Source organism: Xyrauchen texanus, chromosome 35 (genome assembly GCF_025860055.1).
Source record: "Xyrauchen texanus isolate HMW12.3.18 chromosome 35, RBS_HiC_50CHRs, whole genome shotgun sequence".
Lineage (NCBI taxonomy): Eukaryota > Metazoa > Chordata > Actinopteri > Cypriniformes > Catostomidae > Xyrauchen > Xyrauchen texanus.
Genome location: NC_068310.1, coordinates 18601360 through 18628026, shown reverse-complemented (window position 1 = coordinate 18628026; position 26667 = coordinate 18601360). Strand labels below are relative to the sequence as shown.

The 26667-nt window shown below is 43.0% G+C and overlaps 1 protein-coding gene across 2 annotated transcripts in view; it reads left to right on the top strand.

Moving 5' to 3' along the window:
- LOC127628973 (plasma membrane calcium-transporting ATPase 3-like) overlaps positions 1–26667 on the top strand; it is a 110606-nt gene that overhangs the window by 41390 nt on the left and 42549 nt on the right. For both annotated transcript variants that reach the window (XM_052105973.1, XM_052105972.1), the window contains exons 3-9: positions 3733–3930; positions 5637–5894; positions 6173–6298; positions 19493–19618; positions 24414–24578; positions 24989–25203; positions 25989–26231. In XM_052105973.1, coding sequence (XP_051961933.1) covers positions 3733–3930; positions 5637–5894; positions 6173–6298; positions 19493–19618; positions 24414–24578; positions 24989–25203; positions 25989–26231 — 1331 coding nt within the window. The remainder of the gene's footprint in view (positions 1–3732; positions 3931–5636; positions 5895–6172; positions 6299–19492; positions 19619–24413; positions 24579–24988; positions 25204–25988; positions 26232–26667) is intronic.

Sequence of the window (26667 nt, the reverse complement as noted above, 5' to 3'; positions counted from 1 at the left end):
TCTGGAATGTTCCTAAAAGAGACTAGTTAGCATTCAACACACATATGATTCAAAGTATATTTCAGTTATGCATAAGAAAATAGAATTGATTATGTGATCATGCATACAGTTAATTCATCACTTTATTAAAGAAGTTAAGCAACAAAATACAGATAGATATTGATATAAAAGGATATATATATATATATATATATATATATATATATATATATATATATATATATATATATATATATATATATATATGTATTGATATATCTGAAGAGACAAGGGATTTTGACCCTCACCCTTCATTAATATTATAGATATTTGCCTTTTTCTCATTAGACAAGACAGGTAAAAGTTACCGGGAACTGTTGAGGAGAGAGAGAGAATGAAACAGACGAGCACTTTAACATTATGAGCTCAAACGTGTCTGCCGTGGCTCTGATATGCAGACCGTTTAAATGACAGTGTTGCAAACCGGTCTATTATTGTAGTAACATGATGACACGTAAGAAGAAAACTAACCGTGCCTGGTCGTTTACATGTCTCAGTCGCTTCACATGCAAGCAAGCGATTTCTGGCACCCTCGAGAAAAAAATCGGCTAATTGGGAATATTTTATCTGCCGTTGCCGATAATGAAAAAAAAGTCAGGATATCGGCCAATTTATCAGGCTCTGCGATATATCTGTCAACCACTAGTTGTATGGATGATGTTTATGCTGACTGTGTGTGATTTTTGGATCTTCAAAAGTCTGATTACCTTCCACTTGCGTTTTAAGGACCTACACCTATTTTTATATTTCTCTTCAAATTGGTCCTGCTGAAGAATGAAAGTCATTCACACATGGGTTATCATGAGGGTGAGTAAATTGTGAGAACTTTTACATTTTTGGGTGAACTAACCCTATAAAAAGAGGCAATTCGTTTTTTGCTGATTTCACACATGGTCAACGTCTGCCCATGCCTTCTTCGCCCACAGAATTTCACCGTGCAAAGGTAAATGTGACAACGCCTGTAGTATACATACTACTATATACTGTACTGTAGACATAGCAAAAGTGTTGTGGTATGCTATTCCCTACATTCTCTCCACTTTCTGTCATCCTCTGCCTCTCGTTTATCCTCTTTCACCCTCATTCATACATGCACTTGTCATAGAGTGTTGTATAATCATGCATTCAGTAATGGTAATAGCATGATTTAGTGCTGGGTGCTGTTATTGAGTGACTATGATCAGTGTATAACCCTTAGGTGATCTCACAAGTACAGTCAGCGTGATGTTCTGACTCACGATATACATCTTTGTCCATACATTTCTCCTTTGTCCACTTAAGTATTTTCTGGTTGGCTTGTCCTGTCGTTCTACATACCTAATGCATGCTCAGCATGCACACACACATAGACTGACATCAATAGTTCCTCACTGAGCTGAGCTGTAACGCTTGGTCTCACTCTGGGTGACACTTTTGACTTCAACGCAAAAACACCTTGCACAGCAGACCAATCAAAAATCTATTATAAGGCTAGCGTAACTGCACTGAATCAATGACATCATCTGTAGCTGGGCGAAAAGGTGCTTGAAGACAGGAAGTTGAAGAACAGCACGATTTGTGCTTGATGTCTTTATTGCCATGGAAACTGGACAAATCTATGAAAGAGTGAAAGAAAGAGTAAGGGAAAGATTCTGAAAGACATAGATGGCTGGAGAAGGGGGGGGGCTCTGGGCACATTAAACGCAATGTGTCATATCTAGCTCTCTTTATCTCTCCATTTTCTCTCAACCTCTCATTCCATATACTGTAGGAGCTCTTTGAAACGAGTAGAAACATGCAACAAATTATTTACAGCAGAAATTCAATACAGTATATGTTGCTGAGTCAGTATATGTTGCTGAGTATTGCCTCATTTTTTGGAACAGTGCGCCTTAAGTCCTCTTCAGTCTTTATCATCAGTTGGTGATTTTTATACAGCAGTTACCAGGGCTTCTGATCCTCTAATCGGATTAAACAAGCAGTGTTCTAAGTGTGCTAATGTTCAGTAGAACAGCACTGGAATGCTTCACTTTTTGTATCACTCCACTTGTCCATGTTTGCTAGTTGACCGTTTTTTTTGCTCCTTGATGTGCAAACTTTGTCTTCGTTTGGAACAGTGCGGAACAAAAATAGACAAAATCTTGTGTCTAAAATCTATTTTTCTTGATATTAAAGGAATAGCCCAAAAATTTTATTTCTCTCATCATTTACACACTCTTATGCCATCTCAAACTCGTATGACAGAATGCAAAAATGCAGCTCCTTTTTCACTATATATCTGCATCTGCAGTGGTGACACGTCCTTTTGCTTGACGCATGAACAGAGCATGTGTCCAGTGCTCTGCGCATTCCTCAAGCACCAGAAAGTGTAATCAACTTCAAATCATAATGCAACAAGGAGACTGCAGGTATCAAGATTTATTGTGAAATAGGAGCTACATTTTATATTCAATTTTTTACTGTTTTTAACTGTAGCGCTGCAGAAGACATGGATTAAACCACTTGAGTTGTATGGATTACCTTTATGCCCCATGTTGTATTTAAAGCTGGTGTGTGTGTGTGTGTGTGTGTGTGTGTGTGTGTGTGTGTGTGTGTGTGTGTGTGTGTGTGTGTGTGTGTGTGTGTGTGTGTGTGTGTGTGTGTGTGTCTGGAGTTAGAGATATTTGTTCTTCAAGCAAGAACTTAGGAACTTGACTGAACTTGGGTTTATTCACTCATATGCCTTCAAACTGCAAAGTATTATTTTAGTCCAGAAATGTATCTTATTAAAAGACATGAGGGCTACTTAATGTTAAAATCCAGAGTGTGTCAAGAGGCAGACTGCAGACAGATATGTCTCACTCTGAATGTTTTTTTAAAAGCACTGCATGCTGTTTCAGTAGTGCATGGCAGGTTTCAGCAAAGCAAATCAATGGTAGCTGTGTTTAAGCAGCTGAAACCAAATATGAATATACAGAATGTGTTAAAGAAATAGTTCACAAAAAATGAAAATTCTCTACTCATTTACTAACCCTCATGCCATCCCAGATGCGTATTATTTTCTTTCTTTTGCAGAACACAAATTAAGATTTTTAGAAGAATGTTTCAGCTGTGCAGGTTCATTCAATGCAAGTTAATGGTGGCCAGAACTTTGGAGCTTCAAAAAGTACATAAAGCATAAAAGTTATCCATATCACTCCAGTGGCTTAATCCATGTCTTCAGAAGCGTTGTGAGTGAGAAACAGATCAATATTTAAGCCCTTTGTTACTATACAAATTGTGACTTTGGTCACAATTCACTTGCCTTGTATGGACATACAGAGCTCAAATATTCTTCTAAAAATCTTTGTTTATATTCTGCTGAAGAAAGAAAGTCTGAGATGGCCTAAGGGTGATTACATGATGACAGAATTTTCATTTTTGGGTGAATTATTCTTTAAATTGTTAGACTACATGTTTAAGTTTACTACAATGATTACTTTTGTGTATTTGTCATACAGCAAGACCATCAAAAATGAGCAAGTGAAGGCAAAAGTTGATAAAAAACGAAAGAAAAATGGTGACCAGTCACAGCACTTACTGTAAAATATACAGAACACTTTCCCTTATAAAATCAAATTATACATTTTAACCTAAAATCTCACATTTGTAAATTAAAAAAGGTTCTTAGACATGTTATGTGTCAATTCCCAATGTATACAAATGTTTAACTCATTTATCTTGATTTCTTTTCAGGTTTGTCAGATAACCCTATAGATCTGGAGAAGCGCAGACAAACATTTGGACAAAATTTCATACCCCCCAAAAAGCCCAAGACCTTCCTTCAGCTGGTGTGGGAGGCATTACAAGATGTCACTCTCATCATCCTGGAGATCGCTGCCATCATCTCTCTTGGCCTGTCCTTCTATCAGCCTCCTGGACACGAGAGCGAGGGTGAGACTGAGGGGAGCTAGAAACACACAGAGAGAGAGAGAGAGAGAGAGAGAGAGAGAGAATTAAGCAAAGAATGTTAGAGGGATGAGGTAGAGGAAGGGCCGGTCAAGGGAGGAGGGAGGAGGGAATGATGGATAGAGAGTGGGAGGGAAGAGAGAGTGAGAGAGAGAACTGAATCAAGGGAGTGTGGGAGGAAAAAGGTGAGAACGAAAGTGAGAAAATATAGAGAAAACAGAGGATGTCAGGCAGGAATGCAGAAAAAGAGAAATAAACAATGAAACATAGCTTTGATTGTCAAAGAATTATAAAAGTTTTATACAACCTACATTGACAAAAGCAGCCTAAAGGAATAGTTCACCCAAAAATTTAAATTCTCAAATCATTTCATCCCAGATGTGTATGGCTTTTTCTTATCTGCTGAACTCAAATGAAGATTTTTTTAAAAGAATTTCTCTGATCTTTTGGTCCATACAATGCAAGTTAATGGGTGACAGAATTTTGAAACTTACAATAAAAAAAAAAAACACAACTCAGCATAAAAGTAATCCATGTGACTCCAGAGGTTAAATCAGTATCTTCAGAAGTGATATGATAGGTGTGGCTGAGAAACAGATCATTTTCATACTCTTCTTCTTGTCTTTTTAATTATCCACATTCTTCATGCATATCACCCTCTATTGGGCAGGGCAGAAGAATTTCTTGCACAAAAAGGACTTTAATATTGCTATGGTTCTCACCCACACCTATCATATCACTTATGCAAATATGCATTACAACACTGGAGTCTTATGGATTACTTTTATGCTGCCTTTATGTGCTTTTTGAAGCATAACAATTTTGCCACCCATTCACTTGCATTGTGTGGATCTACAGAGCTGAAATATTCTTCTAAAAATCATAATTTGTATTCTGCAGGCGAAAGAAACTTAAATACATCTGGGATGGGTGAGTAAATCCTATCCTTATAAACTATCAAAGTCACTGGTTTGCTGGTTTTAACTGGACCCCCAGCTTGGTACGGTTGGTACGTTGGCTAGCTTTAAAGGAGTTTTGGACACTTTTCAGCTGGTCAGTTTGGCAGACCATTTTAGGCTGGTTTAACCCTCGGAGACACAAAGATTGACATTGATTAGGTTTTTTTTTAAGGCACTGAGCACAAAACATTGTTTTGGGGTGAATTTTGTGTAATTTTAGCAAACAATGGCAGTCAACACAAATACTCAAATACTTTGCTCTGGGGTGAATTTTGTATTTAGCAATCTGTGACATTCAATATGAAATTTTCTTTCCCATCAAAACTGTTATTGTGATAGTGCCAGCTACTGTTATTTGTAATTCTGCTGAGTGGGTTCTCTGAGGTTTAAGCTGTTGTTGTTGTTTTTCATCAGGTCATGCCTATTCATGGGCGTTTCTTTAACTTAACTGGTAGAGCATAGTGCTAGCAATGGCAGGGTTGTGGGTTTGTTTTCCAGGGAACATATGGACACCTAAAATGAATAGCTTAAATGCACTGTAAATTCCTTTGTACCAGCTTCAACCAGCTATGAACAGTGAAGGCTGGTTTAAACTGTTTTTGCAGCAGGGAAATAAAAAATGAAAGCTATAAACACTGACGTTTTATATTTAAGTTGAATTGTCCTGTTTTATGGAATCTCATTTTGAAAGCTGCATGGCAACCGCATGATTATGACGTTTAACCCCTGCAGGCTGTGGGAAAGTGTCTGGAGGAGTCGAAGATGATGGGGAGGCAGAGGCAGGATGGATTGAAGGTGCCGCCATCCTGCTGTCTGTAATTTGCGTGGTGCTGGTGACTGCTTTCAATGACTGGAGTAAAGAGAAGCAGTTCCGTGGGCTACAGAGCCGCATCGAGCAGGAGCAGCGGTTCGCTGTAGTGCGCAATGGAAATGTCATCCAGATCCCCGTTGCAGAGATGGTGGTTGGGGACATGGCCCAGGTCAAATATGGTCAGTTCCTGTGCTGCTGAGACCAGTAAATTGAGTGAATGTTGAGATTAGGCTTAACTCATCTAATATGAGGAAGTTTATGAGGTGTGGATTAATACAGCTTTTAAAATAATGTTCACATGAGGATCGGAACTCATTTGTTGATAATGTACCCTGTTTAATAATATGGCATTATTGGTCGGACAGGAAAATGCTTTTTCTGATATTAATACCCTACTGATAAAGAGATGTTTATTTGTATCAGTGTGAGTTTGTCCTACTTTATTTTCCTCTCTCAGGTGACCTCCTACCTGCTGATGGCATCCTGATTCAGGGAAATGACCTGAAGATTGACGAGAGCTCTTTGACCGGTGAATCAGACCATGTTCGGAAGTCAGCTGACAAAGACCCCATGCTTCTCTCAGGTAAGCATGCGTAGGCATGTTTCATAAGTTCACATTTTAAAGGTATAGTCTCAAACACTGAATGGTGACTGAGAATAATATACAGTTGGAAGCACACAGTTCTCTAGAATGTCATTGTGTAGATGTCTTCATTGGAATTAAAGGGTTAGTTCCCCCAAAAATGAAAATTCTCTCCTGATTTTCTTACCTTTAAGCCATCCCAGATGTGTATGACTTTCCTTCTTCAGCAGAACTGAAATTTCAGAACCCATTTCAGCTTTGTTTGTCCATACAACGCAAGTAAACGGGTGCTATCTGGCTGCTGGCTGTTTGACGGTCCAAAAGGCATATTTAGGCAGCATAAAAGTAATCCATACAACTCCAGTCGATCAAGTAATGTCTTGAACTGAATCGATACATTTGTGTAAAAAATGAATCGATAATTAAAACGTTATTAACTTTTAAAAATCTCTTCCTGCCAGCAGTTGAGGCATCACGTTACCGTAACATGAGGTAAGTACAATGGAGCGTTCATGAAAGAAGTTGGAAGTGCACGCTTTGTTAACAACAGAGGAACAAATGTCATGCAAGAGTTAGTTCATTTCAAACAGCAATCCAGGGCTGGCCGGAAACAATGATTTAAAGTTAAAAACATTTTAATTATCAATTGGATCCTTACACAAACCTATCAATTTTCTACAGAAGACATGAGCTGTCTGGATTACATTTATGCTGCCTAAATATGTCTTTGGACCATCAAACAGCCAGCAGCCTGATGGCAGCCATTTCAACAGAGCTGAAATGGGCTTATAAGATTCTTAATTTTGGTTCTGCTGAAGAAGGAAAGTCATACACATCTGGGATGGCTTAAATGTAAGTAAATTATGAGATTATTTTCATTTTTGGGAGAATTTACCCTTTAAGGGGCCTAGCCAAATCATTAATTAGAATGGATTGTCCATATAGTTTTGGCCAGTGTAGTGTACCATTCTGAGGTTTTGATAAATGCGTATGCTAAATTAATTAATGTAATAATCATTTACCAATCTCAGTAATCTGAAATCATCACTGCTTTATAGTTCCCTATCTGTCACTCACTCGACGTTGTGTCGATGTAATGACACAAGGGGTCGAACTTGGGATTCCCAATTACCTCTGATATTTGAGAAAAGGCCAATGAGAATTGGCGAGTGGAATTTGCATGCCACTCCCCCTGACATACGGGTATAAAAGGAGACGGCTTCCATCCATTCATTCAGATTTGTTCTTCGGAGACGATCAGTGTAGAGCATCCACTGGCATTCCATTCACCTCGAAGAGTGTATACAGCTGTTGGATATATGACACATTTACAGCAGGTTCTCTCTCCTTGCACAGATAAGTGCATAGAACGCCCCTGGGCACTTCAGCAGCCACACTAAAAGTGTAACATTCTCTAAAAGAGTGAAGCACTGATGGAGAGCATCCTTTCCATCTATTTGCAGTTCCTGGTTGCGGCCGGTATCTTTCTTCCTCTGACGGCCATGATAACTGCCTCACATGTATGGGTCGTAGTTACGCTCAGACAGCGTTCATTGATGGCAACATTGCGATTGCAGCTTTCTTTCTTTCATAGAGGGAAACCCACTCCAGCCACTATCTGTCCTGTTCCTTCTGCTTACATACATAAGGCCATGGCGGCTAGCGCTGGGGGCGATTTGGGGGCTTCAGTGGGAGCATTTCCGCTGGGCGAATCCCCACGAGCCTCCCATTTCCCAGCACACTCGTTTCCACCGGTCGAGTTCATGGATTTGTCAGATGGCCCGCCCCAGGGAGGGCTTAATGTCTCATTCACGGCTCAAGATAAGGATGAAGAATCAATCACAGAATTGGAGAGCAGGCTTTTACAGTCTGACGCTGAGGACTCGTCTGGGATCCCAACATCTGGTGCAGTCGCCTGAGGCCATCGTGGAGCTGGCGGCTATGCTTGCCCAGGCTGATGTGAGTGTCGGGCTGGAGTGGAAACCTCCACCCTGCCCTAAGCATTTGCGGCTGGACGATTGTTACCTGGGCTCAGAGCATCGCACATAACCGTGCTATGCACCAGTTCCTTTCTTCCTGGAGGTGCATGAGGAGCTCACAAACTAGTGGCGGGTACATTTTACTGACCGGTCCCTTTTCGTGAGTTCTTCTGCTCTCACTACCCTTGATGGCGGGGCAGCCAAGGGGTACACAGAGGTTCCTTGGGTGGAGCAGGCGATCCCATTGCACCTGTGCCTGCAAAACGCTGGCACCTGGCGGAATCGTCATTGGCTCCCGTCCAGAGCCTGTAAGTTCACGTCGTCCTTGGTGGCCAAGGCTTACAGTGCTGCCTCCACCTTGTATGCCATGGCCATCCTGCAGGTCCACCAGGCCAAGGCTCTGAAAGAGCTGCACGAGGGTAGTCCTGACCTGGGATTGATGCAGGAGCTGCGCTCGGTGACCGACTTCAGCCTGCGGGCGACGAAGGCCATGGAACGGGCTCTCGGGTAGCGATGTACACTATGGTGGTCCAGGAGCACCACCTGTGGCTCAACCTTGCAGAGATGAGGGACGCCGACAAGGTTCTCTATCTTGACGCCCCATCTCTCAAGGTGGCCTGTTCGGTGACACTGTTGAGGACTTTGCCCAGCAGTTCTCAGCAGTCAAGAAGTAGACGAAGGTGATCCAGCACATCCTGCCCAGGCGTGATTCCTCTGCCACCAACAGGCTGCCGAGATCCTGTACCCCGCCTGCTCATAATACACATCTGGGATAGCTTAAAGGTAAGTAAATCATGAGAGAATGTACATTTTTGAGTGAACTTACACTTTAAGGGGACTAACCAAACCATTAATTAGAAGGGATTATCCATATAGTTTTGGCCAGTGTAGTGTACAATTCTGAGCTTTGATAAATGCCAATGCTAAATGAATTAATGAAATACTCCCTTACTAATCTCAGTAATCTGAAATCATCACTGTTTTCTAGTGTTTTTAGAGGAGAATCTTTCATTCCCTTTTTATGATTTTTCCACATTCCCAAGGGGCACTGGCACTTTCATCCTTCTCTCCTGTCACAGACCAGTCCTATGGTGGGTACAAGAAGCGAGGTAAGTGCTCTAACATCTCTCTCGGCAGAGCCATGAGTTCAGGATGCAAGGCCTCTCAACGTGGCAGCTCCTGTTCTGCCCTGCCGCGAGGCCCCATCCTCAGGTATGTCAAAGGTGATTGTCCCCTTGGTGCCCCTTGCACGGAGTGTGGAGGCGTGGTTAGCGTTCTCCAACCCGTCATGCTGGGTCATCAGGACAATCCGACTCGGCTATGCGATTTAGTTTGCCAGGCGCCCACCCAGATTCAGTGGCATCTGTTTTGCCTCAGTAGCAGGTGAGGACACCACAGTTCTGCGTGCGGAAATCACAGTCCTTCTAGAGAAGGACGCGATAGAGCCTGTCCCTCCAACCGAGGTGAAGAAGGGGTTTTACAGCCCCTGCTTCATCATACCGAAAAAAGGCAGTGGGTAGCAGCCAATCTTAAACCTGGAAGCTTTGAATCGGGCCCTGTACAAGCTCCCATTCAAAATGCTGATGCAGAAGTGCATTTTGTCACTTGTAGACCTGAAGGACGTGTACTTTTATGTCTCGATTTTGCCTTGACGCAGACTGTTCCTTCAGTTTTCCTTCAAGGGTCAGGCATACCAGTACAAGGTCCTCCCCTTCGCTCTGTCCATGTCACCTCACATCTTTACGAAAGTTGCAGAGGTGGCCCTTGCCCCGCTAATGGTAGTATTGCTGGCTCTGCTGAGGTTTCGGCCGTTGATCCAGGGCAAGTATGTGTTAGTCCGGATGGACAACACGGTGATGGTAGCATATATAGGATTTACGCTCAAATTGCATGTCGTAACTCGCCCGCCATCTCCTCCTTTGGAGTCAGCAGAGACTGATAACCAGACCTCATTCCCTCATGGGACCTCTCTGTAGTCTTGCTGGGCATACAGAGAGCCCAGTTTGAGCCCCTGGAGTCAGTTGACCTAAAAGCCCTCTCATTGAAGATGGCCCTCCTGACTGTGCTCACTGCCATCAAGAGGGTTAGGGACCTGCAGGCGTACTCTGTCAGCAATACATGCTTAAAGTTCGGTCTGGCATACTCTCACGTGATCCTGAGACCCTGGCCTGGCTATGTGCCCAAAGTTCCCACTACCCCTTTTAGGGATCAAGTGGTGAACTTGCAAGCGCTGCCCCAGGAGGAGGCAGACACAGCCTTGTCGTTGCTGTGTCCAGTATGCACATTGCGTGTTTACTTGGACAACACAGAGAGCTTTAGATGCTCTAAGCAGCAGAAGGGAAGGCTGTCTCCAAACAGAAGATTGCCCACTGGATTGTGGATACCATCACTTTGGCATATCAGGCCCAGGGTGCACTGTGCTCCCTGGGAGTTCGAGCACACTCCACTAGGAGTGTGGCATCCTCCTGGGCTCTGGCGAATGGCGAAATGATAGACATCTGTTGAGCTGGGGGACACCCAATATCGTTGCGAGATTTTGCAATCAGCGGGTTGAGCCAGTTTCATCCCATGTGTTAGCAGGTACAAACAAGTAAATATGCGGGCAGCTGGCTGGGTGTACCAATTGCACACAGCGCCTTTCCCCTCCCAGAGGGGATATCCTGTGCTTTTTTGTCCATGTGAGTTCCTAGGACCGGCAAACTCTGGATGTCTTTCCTCCCTCAGCACCCTGTGGCAGGCGAATTCAGTACTTGTGAAGTATGCCCTGTCAGGTCAGCCCGTGTACTAGGGATAGGTGCTCCATATGTAGTGATTCCCTGTCGGTAATAACATATGAGGTATTTTTCATGGTACCGTTTTCCTGACGGTAAACCCATGTCTTCCCCTATGCAGAGCTCTACTCTGCCACCAGTCGCTGCACATGTAGAGCTCCTCCCTTCCATGTATGACCTAATGCAGGGACTCCTTTCCATGTGTGGTACTTCCCGGTTGGTAAGTCCATGTGATGTGCTCTCCACATGTTAACCTCCCTTTGGCCAGGACGTGGTCTCTGCGGTGTCCTCTCTCCTTGGGGGAAAAGAACACCTTCCCCGGCACGAATATATCTTGGTCCCAGCTAAGTGAATTTTCATTTTCAAAAAGGAAAAAAGAGAAAAGGTCAAAACAGCTGATGCGACCTGTTACTATTATAAGTATGTCTTGTCCTTAACTTAAAAAAGATTTACTTCAAAAATAATGAATAGAAATTTTGAAATATATGTATAAAACCATGACCACACCTCACATGAGATGACTCCAGTCATATCAGTGACCTTATAAAAAAGCTGTTTATTCTACAAGGAGAGGGTCCCCTCATAGGGCTGCCATTTTAGGATCACATGAGCAGCCAAATACTACTCGCTTTATCTCAGTAACTGCTCTGTTATTGCCATTTTTCACTCATGGATTAAAGTCCATGAGTAACTGCTCTGTTATTGCCATTTTTCAATCATGGCTAAATGTGAATAGTAAATTTCTACAATGGCTTCAGTAACTGAAAACTATTGTGTTTAAATGATGCCACATCCAAGGGCAGTGTTGCCATGTCCGCTTATTATAAATATACAAATCACGGGTTGTGTTTTTTTTGGTCTTGTTTCTTGTTTTGGCACAGTTTAAAACTATGAAGTTGATCCAGGACTTTATTAACTCCAGAAGAACATGTGCATGTGCACTGTTTGTGTAAATAAAAACTATAAACTATTTTTATAAACTATAAAAATATAATCTACCTGCATAATGTGACATTCAGCCAAATGGGCTAATGCTGATATATGCTGAGCATTGATAAGATGACAACCCCTGGTTTGAGAGATGCACGTGGCCATGCTGAATGTGTGTCTGTGTCCTTATGTTTATGTTGTTTTAAGATATTTTATATCATTAAAGTTTTTGTTGACTGTTCAGCCCATTCCCGGCTCCTTCTTGCCATACTTGAACTGTACAGTTACATTTAGGAGCTATTTCTAACTAATATTACCCTTAAAATAAATTTTGTTGGTGTAAACTAATGTATTCAGGTTGATACATTGATGTTAAATAATATGTTTGACTTGAATAAAACCAGTTAATTTAGGTTTCACCACATTAAACAACATTTTTAGATACAAATGTTTTCAGTGGACACACTTTTTTTTTCTTTGTAATACCATGCATAATATAGTCAAATTACCTGACAGATATCACTGAAATTGGTGTCCTGAAAAATCACACCTGTCTCTGTGACAGCCCTAGACCCTAGAGCCTTAGTCAGGGGGCTGGCCCATGTCTTTAGCCAATAATTTCAGCAAATCTTAGCTAATAAGAAAGCTTTTGTTTAAGAAATACCTACCCAATCATAAATTAATCATTTGAGCGATCAGTTCGTAATTTTGCATTTTCAGATTCGCTGTCATCAGGTTTGCTGGCATGGGTTTGGAGCATGGGTTTTTGGAGATATGAGCAAAAAGGCTAAAATCACTTACAACACCTTTAAGTTTCTATAATCTTGTGTTCGTAGCAAAGGGAATCAATGTGTATTAAAGGTGACTCTCTTGATATAATGATGTAAATCAATTCATTTTTTAAAGGTTGATGCCCATCACCTGTCTACTGTGAGATTGTTCTGAAACATGAGATTGGTCAACCTTTCTTTAAGGTGTCTGGTTCTGTTTTGCATTCCTCGCACTGATGCACTCTTTTATCTGTCAGTCATCTGCACTTAGCACGCTCAGAGCACATGCATTTTGTGTGTCAGTATAACTGAGATGCTGCAGTGGCATCCAGATGTTGATAATTAGATCTGTGAATCTCTGTTTCCTGCTATGATCACTGGTGCATGCCCTCTCCCTTCCTCCCTGCTATTCTTAGACACTTAAGTCGGATAACTCCATTCGCTTTATGAGGCTATCCTGCTCAACTGCTGATATTATTCAATAATATCCCAATTATGTTTTTGTGAAGATGATGTATGCTATCTGTTGTTGTGTACAGTGCAGTGACAGTATAAGACATGTGCTAGTCGTGAACTGTAGCAGTTCACTCTGTCCTTGTTCGTAGATATCTTCATATTGATGTCATTCCTCATGTATTCACTTCTGTTTGTGTCTTTTTCATTTGTAATAATATTGTGTAGTTGATTCTCATGCCTTTGTAATGGATGTGTGAGTTTAGATTGAGCAGTGTGTTTCGGTGTGTTACCTTGCTACCTCAAACAGGGAAGCAGGTTTAGCATTTTGGGGGTCTTCAAGGCAAAAAAAACATTTTCTTAATCATTATTTTGTCTTATATTCAAAGGGGAATAAATCTAAACATCTTTAAAGCAAGATACAATTACTTGAGAAACAAAATTGTGTGAAATCATAAAACTTGTTTTAAGAGAATACATATTAGTTCCCCTTCATATGTAGTGACACAAGAGGTCTTTCTTGAGAGCCTCGTGTACCTCTGGATTTGAGGAAAGGCCAATGAGAAATTGTCAGACAGAATTTGCATGTACCGCCTCCGTACATACGGGTATAAAGGGAAGCAGAAGTGCATCTGTCAGTCAGATTTTTTCTTTGGAGCCGGGCGGTTGTGCAGCAGCAATTTGAGCCTCACTACTGTTCCACTCAGCTCTATAAGCAGAGCATTGCTGTTGGATCTATGGCGCTTCTCTTAAAAGAGTGTATACCTCTAAAAGTGAAGTATTTTCCCCTCTAAAAGAGCATATTTTCACTCACAAAAGAGCAATACACAGCAGGCGTTAAACGTCCTTTTCAGGATGCGTCTTTTTAAAAATGCCCTTCCGCCCCTGTGTAGTTCCTGGATATGGTCGGTATCTCTCCAAGTCTGACGGTAATAGACGCTGCCTTGTGTGCCTGGGTAGCGATCACACCGAGACAGCATTTGTGGATGGTACATGTACTCACAGCGAGAATATGATCATGGCAACGTTGCGGTCGCGGCTTTCATTTCTCAAAGCGAATGCCACTTCAGCCGCCCCTCGCTTCGCTCCTTCTTTCGTTTTGAGGACGACCTGGCTGGCGATGGAGGCGATGGCCGACATGCTTTCCCAGGCTGCCGTGTGCATCGGGTTGGACTGGAACCCTCCGTCCTCCACACAACCTTCACAGCTTGGTACCTCTTAGTACCTCGGGTACCATGGCTTGGTACCTCCCAGCCACGCCCCCCCTCCCCCCCAATAACTTTCTTCCCAGAAGTGCATGACGAGCTGACAAGGTGATGGAGGGCACCTTTCACTGCCCGGAACCGACCTCCTCGCTCGTCCGCTCTCACTACCCTTGACGGTGGGGCATCCGACGAGTACACGGAGGTCCCACAGGTGGACAGAGCAGTTGCGATCCACCTGTGCCCCGAGAAAGCCGCCACCTGCCGGGATCGCTCCGAACTCCCCTCCAAGGCCTGTAGGATGACTTCATCACTGACATCGAAAGCCCACAGCGCCACTGGTCAGGCCGCCTCCGCCCTGCATGCCATGGCTCTCCTGCAGGTCCACCAAGCCAAGGCATTCAAAGAACTGCACCTGGGTAGTCCCGACCCCGACGTGCTGCAGGAACTGTGCTCTGCCACCAACCTTGCTCTCAGAGCCACAAAGGTCACAGCGCGGGAACTTAGGCGGGTGATGGCCACCCTCGTGGTCCAGGAACACCACCCCTGTCTCCCAGCTTGGCCTCTTAGGCAACACCGTCGACGACTGCGCCCAGAGGCAGACGGAAACGATTTCACACATCATGCCGCAGCGCCGCCCCAGCACAGCCTGCGCTCCATCTGCATCGTCCCTCTAGTGCCCCTTGCATGGAGCTTTGATGTATGGCTTTTGCTATACAACCCGTCGCATTGGCTGGCCAGGACCATCCAATGGGATTCAATTTGCCAGGCTCCCGCCTCGTTTCAGCGGTATTCGCTCCACTTTGATGCACGGCGACAACGTCAGCACCTTACAGGCAGAGATTACAACTCTGCTACTCAAAAACCGATAGAGCCTGTCCATCAAGCCGAGATGAAGAAGGGTTTCTACAGCCCTTACTTCATCATACCCAAAAAAGGCAGTGGGTTGCGGCCAATCATGGATTTGGGAGTTCTCAACTGGGCTTTACACAAATTCCCATTCAAAATGCTCACGCAGAAACAGATTCTAACCTGCGTTCGGCATCAAGATTGGTTCGCGGCGATAGACCTGAAGGGCGCTTACTTCCATGTCTCCAGTTTGCCTCGACACCGACCCTTCCTACAGTTCGCGTTCGACGACCAGGCAGATCAGTACAAGGTCCTCCCCTTCGGCCTGACCCTCACGTCTTCAAGAAGTTTGCAGAGATTACCACAGGTACCAGGTGCTCAGGCACCTCGCCATCTAGGGCTTCAGGTCAACTGGGCTCGCCCCAGTTTAGAGAATCTCTTTTCTCGACATGGAGTTAGACTCAGTCTCAATGACAGCACGCCTCATGAACAACTCGGCTTGATGCATATGACACCGCTTCAGTACTGGCTTCAGACTTAAATCCCGAGATGGACATGGCGCCGCGGCACATACCGTGTGTTAATCACCCCTTCCTGCCATCAGACTTTCAACCCTTGGACAGACCTTTGTTTTCTGTGGACTGGAATCCCCCTACAGCAGGTGTCCAGACGTGTCGTGGTCACCACAGACGCCTCTCAACTGGGTTTGTGGGCCGTGTGCAACAGGCCCGCAGCCGCTGGCTCCTGGACATGGTCCCGGCTGCGTTGGCACATCAACTGTCTAGAGTTGCTGGCTGTATTCCTTGCCATGCGTAGGTTTCTCCTGCTGATTCTGGGCAAGCACATCTTGATCCGTTCAGACAGCACCCCAACGGTAGCGTACATAAATCGCCAAGGCAGCGTAAGATCTCGTCATATGTCACAACTCGCCCACCATCTCCTCCTTTGGAGTCAACAGCAACTCAGGTTGATGCAGGCCATTCATATCCCGGGCAACCTCAACAGGGCAGCGGACGCGCTGTCGCGACAGGTCTCGCTCAGCGGAGAGTGGAGGCTCCACCCCCAGGTGATCCAGCTGATTTGGGGCCTGTTCGGCATGGCACAGGTAGATCTCTTTGCCTCCCAAGTCAATTTCTACTGCCCGCTCTGGTACTCCCTAACAGAGGCCCCTCTTGGGACAGATGTGCTGGCACACAGCTGGCCCTGGGGGCTGCGCAAATACGCATCTCCCCCAGTGAGCCTTCTTGCACTGGTGCTGTACAAGGTCAGGGAGGATCACCTTACTGGCTCCTTACTGGCCCACTTGGACTTGGTTCACAGATCTCATGCTCCTCGCGACAGCACCTCCCTGGCAAATTCCCCTGAGGAGGGACCTTCTTTCCCAGGAGTGGGGCACACTCTGGCATCCGCGCCCAGACCTCTGGAACCTCCATGTCTGGTGCCTGGACAGGACGAGGAAGAACTGAGTGACCAACCACCTGAGGTCGTAGACACGATCAACTAAGCCAGAGCTCCCTCTACCATGAAGCTATACGCCCTAAAGTGGCGCTTGTTCGCAAATTGGTGTTCTTCCCGGTTTGAAAACCCGCAGCGAGGCGCAGTTCGGTCAGTAATTTCATTTTTGCAAGAGAGATTGGAGGGGAGGCTGTCCCCCTCCACCTTGAAGGTGTATGTAGCTGCTCGGCCCACCACGACATAGTGGATGGCAAGTCCTTGGGTAAGCATGACTTGATTATCAGGTTCCTTAGAGGTGCCCGGAGGCTGAATCCTCAGTAATCTCTCAGTGGTCCTCTCGGGCCTTCAGAGACCCCCTTTCAAGCCACTTGACTCAGTTGAGCTCAAGGCCCTCTCCTTGAAGACAGCCCTCCTGATAGCGCTAGCTTCCATCAAGAGGGTTGGGGACCTGCAAGCATTCTCTGTCAGCAACACTTGCCTGGAGTTCGGTCCACCAGATACTCACATCATCCTAAAATCGCGACCGGGCTACGTGCCCAAGGTTCCTACTACCTCCTTCATGGACCAGGTCATGAACCTGCAAGTGCTGCCCTGTGAGGAGGCAGACCCAGACTTTTCATTGCTGTGTCCGGTACGTGCTTTGCGTATCTATTTGGACCACACGCAGAGCTTTAGATGTTCTGAGCAGCTCTTTGTCTGCTTCGACAGACAGCAGAAATGGGAACGCCATTTCCAAACAGGCAGCACCCGCCCCCTTGCAGATTCCAGCATACTCCACGAGAAGTGTGGCATCCTCGTGGACACTGGCCAACAACATCTCCCTAGCAGACATCTGCAAAGCAGCGTGCTGGGCAACACCCAATACCTTTGCGAGATTCTACAATCTCCGTGTTTTGTCAGGTCCGAGCCGGTAGAACTCGGTAATACGGAACAGCCGACCGGGTGTTCCGCTTGCACCTAGCACCCTTCACCAAAGTGATCCAGTGCGCTCTCTCTCCCAGCTTAGCCACTAAGCTCTCGCTTCCTGGATGTTCTTCCTCCCTTGTCTTCTGGCCGGCAAATTCAGCTGAGGAATTTGTGGCCTGACCCACTACGAGCCTCAAGTGCTCTGTACTGGGGTAGGGCTCCACAGGCCTAATTCCCTGTGATGTATTTTCCGCGGTATGGTCGGCGGACCCGCGTCTCCCTTGGGTAGTCCCTCTGACCCCGGTCGCTGTGTTTGTAGAGCTCCTCCCTCACCAGGTAGGACCTACCACCGCACCACTTCCACGTGTGTCTTGACAACCCATGTGATGTTTTAGCCACATGTTACCTCCCCCAAGTCTGGGCAGGATGTGATCTCTACAGGGTCTTTTCCCCCTGAAAGAATAGGAACGGAAAAGATTGCCTTCCCCAATGCATTTTCATAGCATTAAGCCCCAGCTGCTTTATAGGCCAAGGATGGCCGGCTTGCTCCCATGATAGTTCCCCCCTTAGGAGTGCTGGGAACCTATAGTCTGTATTTGACTGTATATTTCTGGGGTCATTGGGGAGGGTTATGTGCGGCTGATACAGCTGCTTCTAGCACGTAGTAGCTTGCTTGCACCTGTGTCAGCACTTCACGTAACACGGTCTAGTGCATGGCATTTTTAAATGGGACCCCCTGTGTCACTACATTCGACACAACGCCAAGTGAGTATCAGAAGGGGAACGTCATGGTTACTTTTGTAACCTCCGTTCCCTGATAGAGGGAATGAGACGTTGTGTCCCCCTTGCACGACACTAGTCCTACCACTGTAAATGGTCGAACCTTACTCTCAGCTCTTCAGTGAAAAACCTGACTGAAGAATGTCCGCTTCCTTTATACACGTATGTCCGGGGGCGGAACATGCAAATTCTGTCTGCCAATTTCTCATTGGCCTTTTCTCAAATCCAGAGGTACGCGAGGCTCTCAAGAAAGACCCCTTGTGTCACTACATTCGACACAACGTCTCATTCCCTCCATCAGGGAATGGAGGTTACAACAGTAACCACGACGTTAAGCTCAATTAACAGTATTTGTGGCGTTTTGTTGATTTCCCTCGATTATAATAAAAAAAGTGAGGCACTTACAATGAAAGTAAATGGGGCCAGTCCATAAACGCAACATTTTTTCATAATTATAGCAACAAGATGTAAACATTATACATGTTAACATGATTTCAGTGTCACAAAAATCACTTACTAACCTTATCTGTGAAGTTATATCCAATTTTATTTTAGTTTTGGTGTTCATGGACTGGCCCCATTCTCTTCCAATTCCTTGTTCATTGCTGTCACTGTAATTCTTTCTTTTCCTTTTTCTTTTTTTTTTTTTTTAATGAGGGACAAGTCTAAAATATGTTTGTGGAAATCAACATTATGCCACAAATGCTGTTGTTTGAGTATTTTTTTTACTTTTTTTCCTTTCATCATTTGTAAACTGAGTTTTTTTTTTCTTGCTTTAAGCATAAACTTTGTCTTTAACTACATTTTAATGTTTTAAATATAGATTTAATTAGATTTAATTTATTTAGGTTTAATTAATGCTCATGTAGCTCAACTGGTAGAGCATGGGTTGGCAGTGTCAAGGTCATGGGTTTAATTGTCTGCAAAGTGCATAAACATAATTTTGTTCTGTAAGGATTTTCTACAGAACAAAAATATTGATGTATTTCCTCTTACGTACTGCAGTCTAATATTACAAATATCACTGATGTAGACCTATTTTGTGTTTTTTTCCAAACTCTCCCTCTCTTTGTCTCTTTTTTCAATCGTTCTGTCTCAGGTACCCATGTGATGGAGGGATCAGGGAGGATGCTGGTGACCGCAGTTGGAGTCAACTCTCAGACCGGCATCATATTCACTCTACTGGGAGCCGGAGAAGGGGAGGAGGAAAAGAAAGAGAAGAAAGGTAGGTGTAAGGAAGGAGAGCAATAAATGCCAACCAAAACAGACACACACGCACCATCATACTAGAAGAATAAGCTGAATCTACTGTAGGATGTAGTGAGAATGAATGCACACTTTCACATTGTGAGTAGCACCACCAGTAGAGAATGGAGAGAGGGGGTGGGAGATCCTTACATAAGATAGATCGAGAGAAATGGGTTTTGATATGAATGGAAGGCCAGTGGGATCAGACCCTGCAGGAATATTTATGAATGGTAAGACGAACAAGAGATAAGCAGAGCTCCAATGCTGCAAATGTTATGGCCCATGTCATGGGTAATTTAACCTGCTGCCAGCAGAGAGGGAGAGAGGAGACTGGAGACTGGAGGGAGAGGAATAGAGAAGGATTGGGAGTTATATTGGAGGAGGCTGATTAATTATTCAAAAAAGGGAATGAACAAGAGAGATGGAGAGAGGGAGTTAAGGTTGGATTTGAGTATATGAAGAATGAAGTGGTGCCATGTTCTGTTACTGTCGCACTGAATCGCTCATCAGCCACCAAACTGACTTAGAACTGCCTCACAATGACAATTCAATTGCCATTCTTTTCCTATAAAACTTGATTTTATTAAAAAAAATTTAATCATTTTTGATTGCCATATCCATAGATAAGTATTTTATAAAAAATAAATATGGGTAGAGGTGGTCAGCTGGTCTCTTGTCCTGGGCATGCTGGTTAGGCTGGTCCAGTTTGCTGGTTTTTAAGGTTTCAGCTGTTAGCCGACCAGCTAACTCAGATAAAACCAGCAAATTACCTTAGGCTGTTTTCTTTTTCAATAGGGAAATAAATTGTCCATGACCCTTTTTTCAAGTTTCAAAGATTCACAATTTTTAAAGGAATAGTTCACCCAAAAAAAATCTCTCATTATTTCCTCACCCTCATGTCGGCCCGATTTTGAATGATTTTCGTTCTTCTGCAGAACACCAAATTAAGATTCTTTAGAGGAATATCTCAGCTCTTTAGGTCCATGCAATAAATGTGCATGATGACAAGAACTCAGAAGGTCCAAAAAGCAAATAAAGGCAGCATAAAAGTAATCCAAATGACTCCAGTGTTTAAATTAATATCTTCTAAAGCAATATGATGAAGAAATGTAAGTCCTTTATTCTTAAAATCTACACTTTCACTTCATCATTTTGGTGTGGAAGTGACTTTCACTTTCAAATTCAGTTACCTACTCTTTTAGGCTGGTCAAAGGTGGAGATATACAGTAAATATTTATCTGTTTTTCACTCACACCTACACTAACACATCACTTCTGAATTTAACCACTGGAGTCTTGTGGATTACTTTATGCTGCTTTTATGTCCTTTTTGGATCGTCTGAATTCTGGTCACCATTCACTTGCATTGTATGGACCTACAAAGCTGAATTATTCTTCTAAAAATCTTTGTTTGTGTTCAGCAGAAGATAGAAAGTTATACACATCTGGGATGGCATGAGGGTGAGTAAATGATGAGAGAATTGTTTTGGGTGAAATATATCTTTAACTCACTTATAGTTTTTGTCCAGTTTACTTCAATTGTAACAAATATTTATTTGCAAGAATTAGAAAATTGTTAGTTAAAGTAATATTAGATAAAGGATAGCATGTCAATGCAATATACTGCTCTCACTGCTTGAAACTTCATGTCAACTACCCACATTATCCCCCAGAATTAACGCAACATGATTGCCACTATTTTGATTTTTTTTTTTTTTTCTTACCTCTACTTCCACCTAATTGTAAATTTTCCCATGGAAGTTTCCTCCACACCCAAATTATCCCTTAGTTTTGCTATCCAATCAGAGGACAGTAGTTTCTCACTCAATACTATGGCCCAACAGAGCAGCAGCACCAATGGTACGCAATCAACAGCCCTGTTCTTTGAGTGCAAAACACCTACAGTATTGATTATGTTACTTTGGACTTTCAGACTTTATAGAGACAGATTAGGCCATTCTCTACAACTGAATTGTATTGGAGTGTATTCACAGGTTTAAGACTTCTTAGTTTAAGGTTGTTGTCCACTGTGTGAATGTGTGCATTGTATGATTGTTTTTGTGGGGCTGTTTCCATAGTTCTGTGTGCTCTCATTTCCCCCACTCAAGAACACTGTGTGCTCTGTCTCTCATTCTGTCTCTGTCTGTCGCTTTTTAACCCCCCCCCCCCTCCCCCCCTCGCAGGCAAGCAACCAGAGGCAGCTGTGGAGACTAATCAGAATAAAGGTACCGCAGGGACAGTAGAGTAGATGAATGGAGAGAATGAGGGGTTAATTATTTTCTTATTGTGGAAAATGTTTGTGGACAGCTCAGCTATGGTGTTGCTATGTGAGAATAGCAACATGAAAGATAAGTGTTAATGCCATGTATGCACACAGACTCAGGGATGTCATGCACATTTATTTTTTTATTTTTGCAGTGGCAGTCCTGGCTAAATTTGTGCCTTCAGATGAGATAAGACATGGTCAAAGGTTAAACACTTTTGAGCTATTTATTGGTTCATTATATGATAATAAGATGGGATAGTTCAGCTGCACAGTTTTTGTTTTGCATAAAGGTGACACAGGTTCAAACCCCAACCTGAAATAATATACTGTATATATATTTAATTTATATATTTTATAAACCTACGAAAAATTGCAACTAAACTTGATAGCCGATGATCACAGTGCATTTTCGTTGCGTGGAACAGAGCAGCTTTGACATTTTGATCCATGGGGAAAAAAAGTTTGGAGAAACTTGAGGGTGGACTGATTTTTTCACTTTAAAGTTAATGATCTGTAGACAATGTGACTCAATTTAACTGACCAAATTTAGACATGTGAATGGGTGATTTCTGCCACAGCATTTTAGGGAACAATAATTGTGCAACTTAAACTTGGTAATTTTTTTCATCAGTAAAAAGTTTTAGAATTAAATAAATTAAAAGTACTTTTGAAAAATATATTTTTTAAAATCATGCACACTCACTCAGATGAAGACTTATTAATTCCAGCAGAGATTATTTTACTTACTGTGATAACAACCTTTGCGTTTTACCATAGGACAGAGCGTAAAGGTTATCTAGGTATTATGACAATAAGTCACTGTTTGCGGACACCAAACAAATGAATGGAAAAGCCATCAACTGACACCTACCTGTCGCAAAATTGTCCATGTCTTCTCTTAAAAAACATTTAAAAAAACGAATTCCATTACTATTATTTTATTATCCCCTTTTCTCCCCAATTTGGCATGCCTAATTCCCATGACTTACTAGGTCCTTGTGGTGACACGATTACTCCACTTTAGTTGCATCCACTTCTGATCAATCAATCTGCGCATCTTATCACGTGGCATGCTGTGCATGACAAAACGGAGACTCATAGCATGTGGAGGCTCATACTACTCTCCACGATCCATGCACAACTCACCATGCGCCCCACTGAGAGTGAGAACCACTAATCGTGACCACGAGGAGGTTACACCATGTGACTCTACCCTCCCTAGCAACCGGGCCAATTTGGTTGCTTTGGAAACCTGGCTGGAGTCACTCAGCACACCCTGGATTCGAACTTGCAACTCCGGTGGTGGTAGTTATAAATTGTATTGTTTTAAATTTCACACATTCAAAAGGAATTGTTTAGTGTAAAACATGTAGAAGATTAGCAGACAGGTGATCAATTCATTAAGGGATGAGCTGTTTCCTGACAAACGTGGTTTATTCAGCACACTGAAGCATCTCCTCCATAGACTCCTCTATTCCTCCTCCAAAAAGAATGTCCTCTTGTCTCCTCGTGTCCCAGTGTACCGCCATAGAATGTCTATGGGACCGCCACTTTATGCTATTTTAGGCTAAGCTTTTAGGCTCCCCTAAGAAGGGCTCTGAGCCCAGTGACCTAATGGGTTTTTATTTTACATAGAGAAGGACGCTATATAGGGGAAGGACATGTTGCGGTCACATGACAAACCAAATATTATTCGCTTTATTTCGATAATTCCACTGTCACTTTCGCTCATGAAATAAATGAGTCATGGCTAAATGCAAACAGCACATTTCTATAAATGCAACAGTATCTGAAACCTTTGGATTTTGCATTATACAATGTTTATGCACACTAGGTGTTCGTTTAAGTCTAAGATGACCACCATATCAGCAAGTGCAATATAAACAAAAAGGTTATTCAGTGCACCTGTTATTTTGAAAGACAAGGATAATTTTTATTTTCAAAGCATTTCAAATTTGCTCAGAAATTTGGGAGGGCACATACCAGTTTGAATGGGCATGCATGACTCTTTTGCACAGCCTGTAGTGCTGGACTACAGGCAAAACACATAGCTACTTTTTATTCAATGTCACACATTCTAGTGAATACACATGTCATTGGTTGCTCAACTGCATATATGATTACTGAGGACTCTGCAGTTCCATAATTCATTGTAGAGGAAAAGTGCTCAAACAATGCAGAACTACTGAATAGTGCAAGCTCTGTTGAACATGAGAGGGGTGACACTGTTGTGGTCCAATTATAAACGATGTCAGTGTTTACACCAAGAGTGTGCATGTCAACATTTGTCTGGCTTCTTTCGTTGTGTGTCTAGTTGTGTGTGTGTGTTTACACCACTTCAGCCTATAGTGTAACCACTCAGATATTCAATGTGTGGCATGGAGGTATTTAGAGCATTTAAATAAAAAGTCTCTTTCATGGTGGGGGCCTCTCACGATGCCTCCAAGTTGTGACATGACAGAGTTGTTGTGCATATTTAGTGACGCTAATAATGTCCCACCCACCAGCTAAAAAGCAAGATGGAGCCGTTGCCATGGAGATGCAGCCTCTGAAAAGTGCAGAGGGTGGAGAAGTGGAGGAGAGAGAGAAGAAAAAATCCAACGTGCCCAAGAAGGAGAAGTCTGTACTGCAGGGCAAACTCACAAAACTGGCTGTGCAGATTGGCAAAGCAGGTGCGTGGGACTTTTTGGACCAGGCCAATGGGGCCAGTGCTCCAGGGCCTCTACCTGTCAGGGGCCTCAAGCTGAGAGAAACCTAGAAACATGCGACTACAGATGTAAGATTGATAGATATTTGAGATATCATTTCTTGTCATTTGGACTTTACAATGTAATGTTGATTCTAATGAGGTTGGTGCCTCAGGGCCTCATAGGACTATAATCTGTCCTTGCACAAGCCAACGTCATATGAAATGATAATCATTTCACTCTAACACAGATGCTCACCGCTGTTCTGATTCCATAATCATTTCTTTTTTTATTCACATTCAGAACAACTTTACACTCTGCAAGATGCATTCATACATAATGGGAGTAAAAAATAGTATCTTGAAGGTTTATTTTGTCTGCTGTTATGTTTTTAGGTCTTGTAATGTCTGCCATCACCGTTATCATCCTGGTGCTGTACTTTGTGATCGAGACGTTTGTGGTGGAGGGACAGAGCTGGTTGCCCGAGTGTACCCCTGTCTACGTGCAGTACTTTGTCAAATTCTTTATCATCGGGGTGACTGTGCTGGTGGTAGCTGTGCCCGAGGGTCTTCCCCTTGCTGTTACCATTTCTCTTGCCTACTCGGTTAAGGTGAGACAGACAAGCTGCACAGTGTGTCTGTGTGTGTGTAATCAGCAAATCAGATTGATTGTAGTGTCTACAAATTATGTAAGTGCACATAGTTGGTGATTTTTTTTTGTGGGGGGGGAGTTACGTAATGTTTTTAGAGCATGTTGCTTTTGCTGACACCTTGAATGTAGCAGCCAGTTTTGGTGAAGCTAATTTGAAACAGTAGCTTGCAAAGCAACAAGCTACTCATAATTAAAAATTCAAGATAGATATAATTTAATCAGAGCCATTCTCAATTTCTGCATAAAGCGATACGTTTTTGAACGAATAAATTCATTTAAGGTGACAGCAGCAATATTGAACAGATTTATTCTTTACTCTAAATACAACTTAAAGATCTAGAATACACCTGATTTAAATAACAGAGTCAAACCATTGTAACGAACACCAGCATATAAGTTAATATTTCACAATGCCAGGCAATGTCATTTGTATAGGGACTTGAATTAGTGAATAATCTTTTAATCAGTTCATTTACATAAACAGTCCAAGCAAACTGATTTGAATGAATTGGACTTACCAACGCTACATACAGAAAAGTATGACAGTTTTGGAGTGTGCGATACACTACAATGTTTCTTCTTGGAAAAAGTAACTAGTAACTGGAAAGCTACACTATAGCTTAAATACTGTCACTCTATGGAAATTTTTCTTTTAAGTTAGAAGCGTTGCTACTTTTAGTTAGTTTCTCCCCAATGATAGTACAGTTTTTTCATCATCCAATCTTTATGCTATTGTTAATTCAGAAAATGATGAAGGACAATAACTTGGTGCGTCACTTGGATGCCTGCGAGACAATGGGCAATGCCACTGCCATCTGCTCTGACAAGACCGGCACACTCACAACCAACCGCATGACTGTAGTACAGGCCTTTCTTAATGACCAGCACTTCCGTGAGATCCCTGACCCCAGCCAGATCAACCCCAACACCCTGGAGATGATTGTCAATGCCATATCTATCAACTGCGCCTACACCTCCAAGATAATGGTGAGATTGAATATCATCTATTAACACAGCTGAAAAAAAAAAACAATTGTTCACCCCAAAATGAAAATTCTCTTATTTACTCACCCTCATGCTATCCCAGATGTGTGACTTTTATTCTGCTGAACACAAGCAAAGATTTTTAAAAGAATATCTCAACTCTATGTGTCCATACATTGCAAGTGAATTGTGGCCAGAACTTTGAATCTCCTAAAAGCACATTAAGGCAGCATAAAAGTAATTCATATGACCCCAGTGGTTAAATCGATATCTTCAGAAGCGATTTTATAGGTGTGGGTGAGAAACATATTCATATTTAAGACTTTTTTAAAGATTTTTTGTACTATAAATTCTCCTCCAAGCCCAGTAGATAATCACCAAGAATGTGAATAGCCAAAAACAAAAGATGAAAAATATGGAAGCGAAAGGGGACATTTAC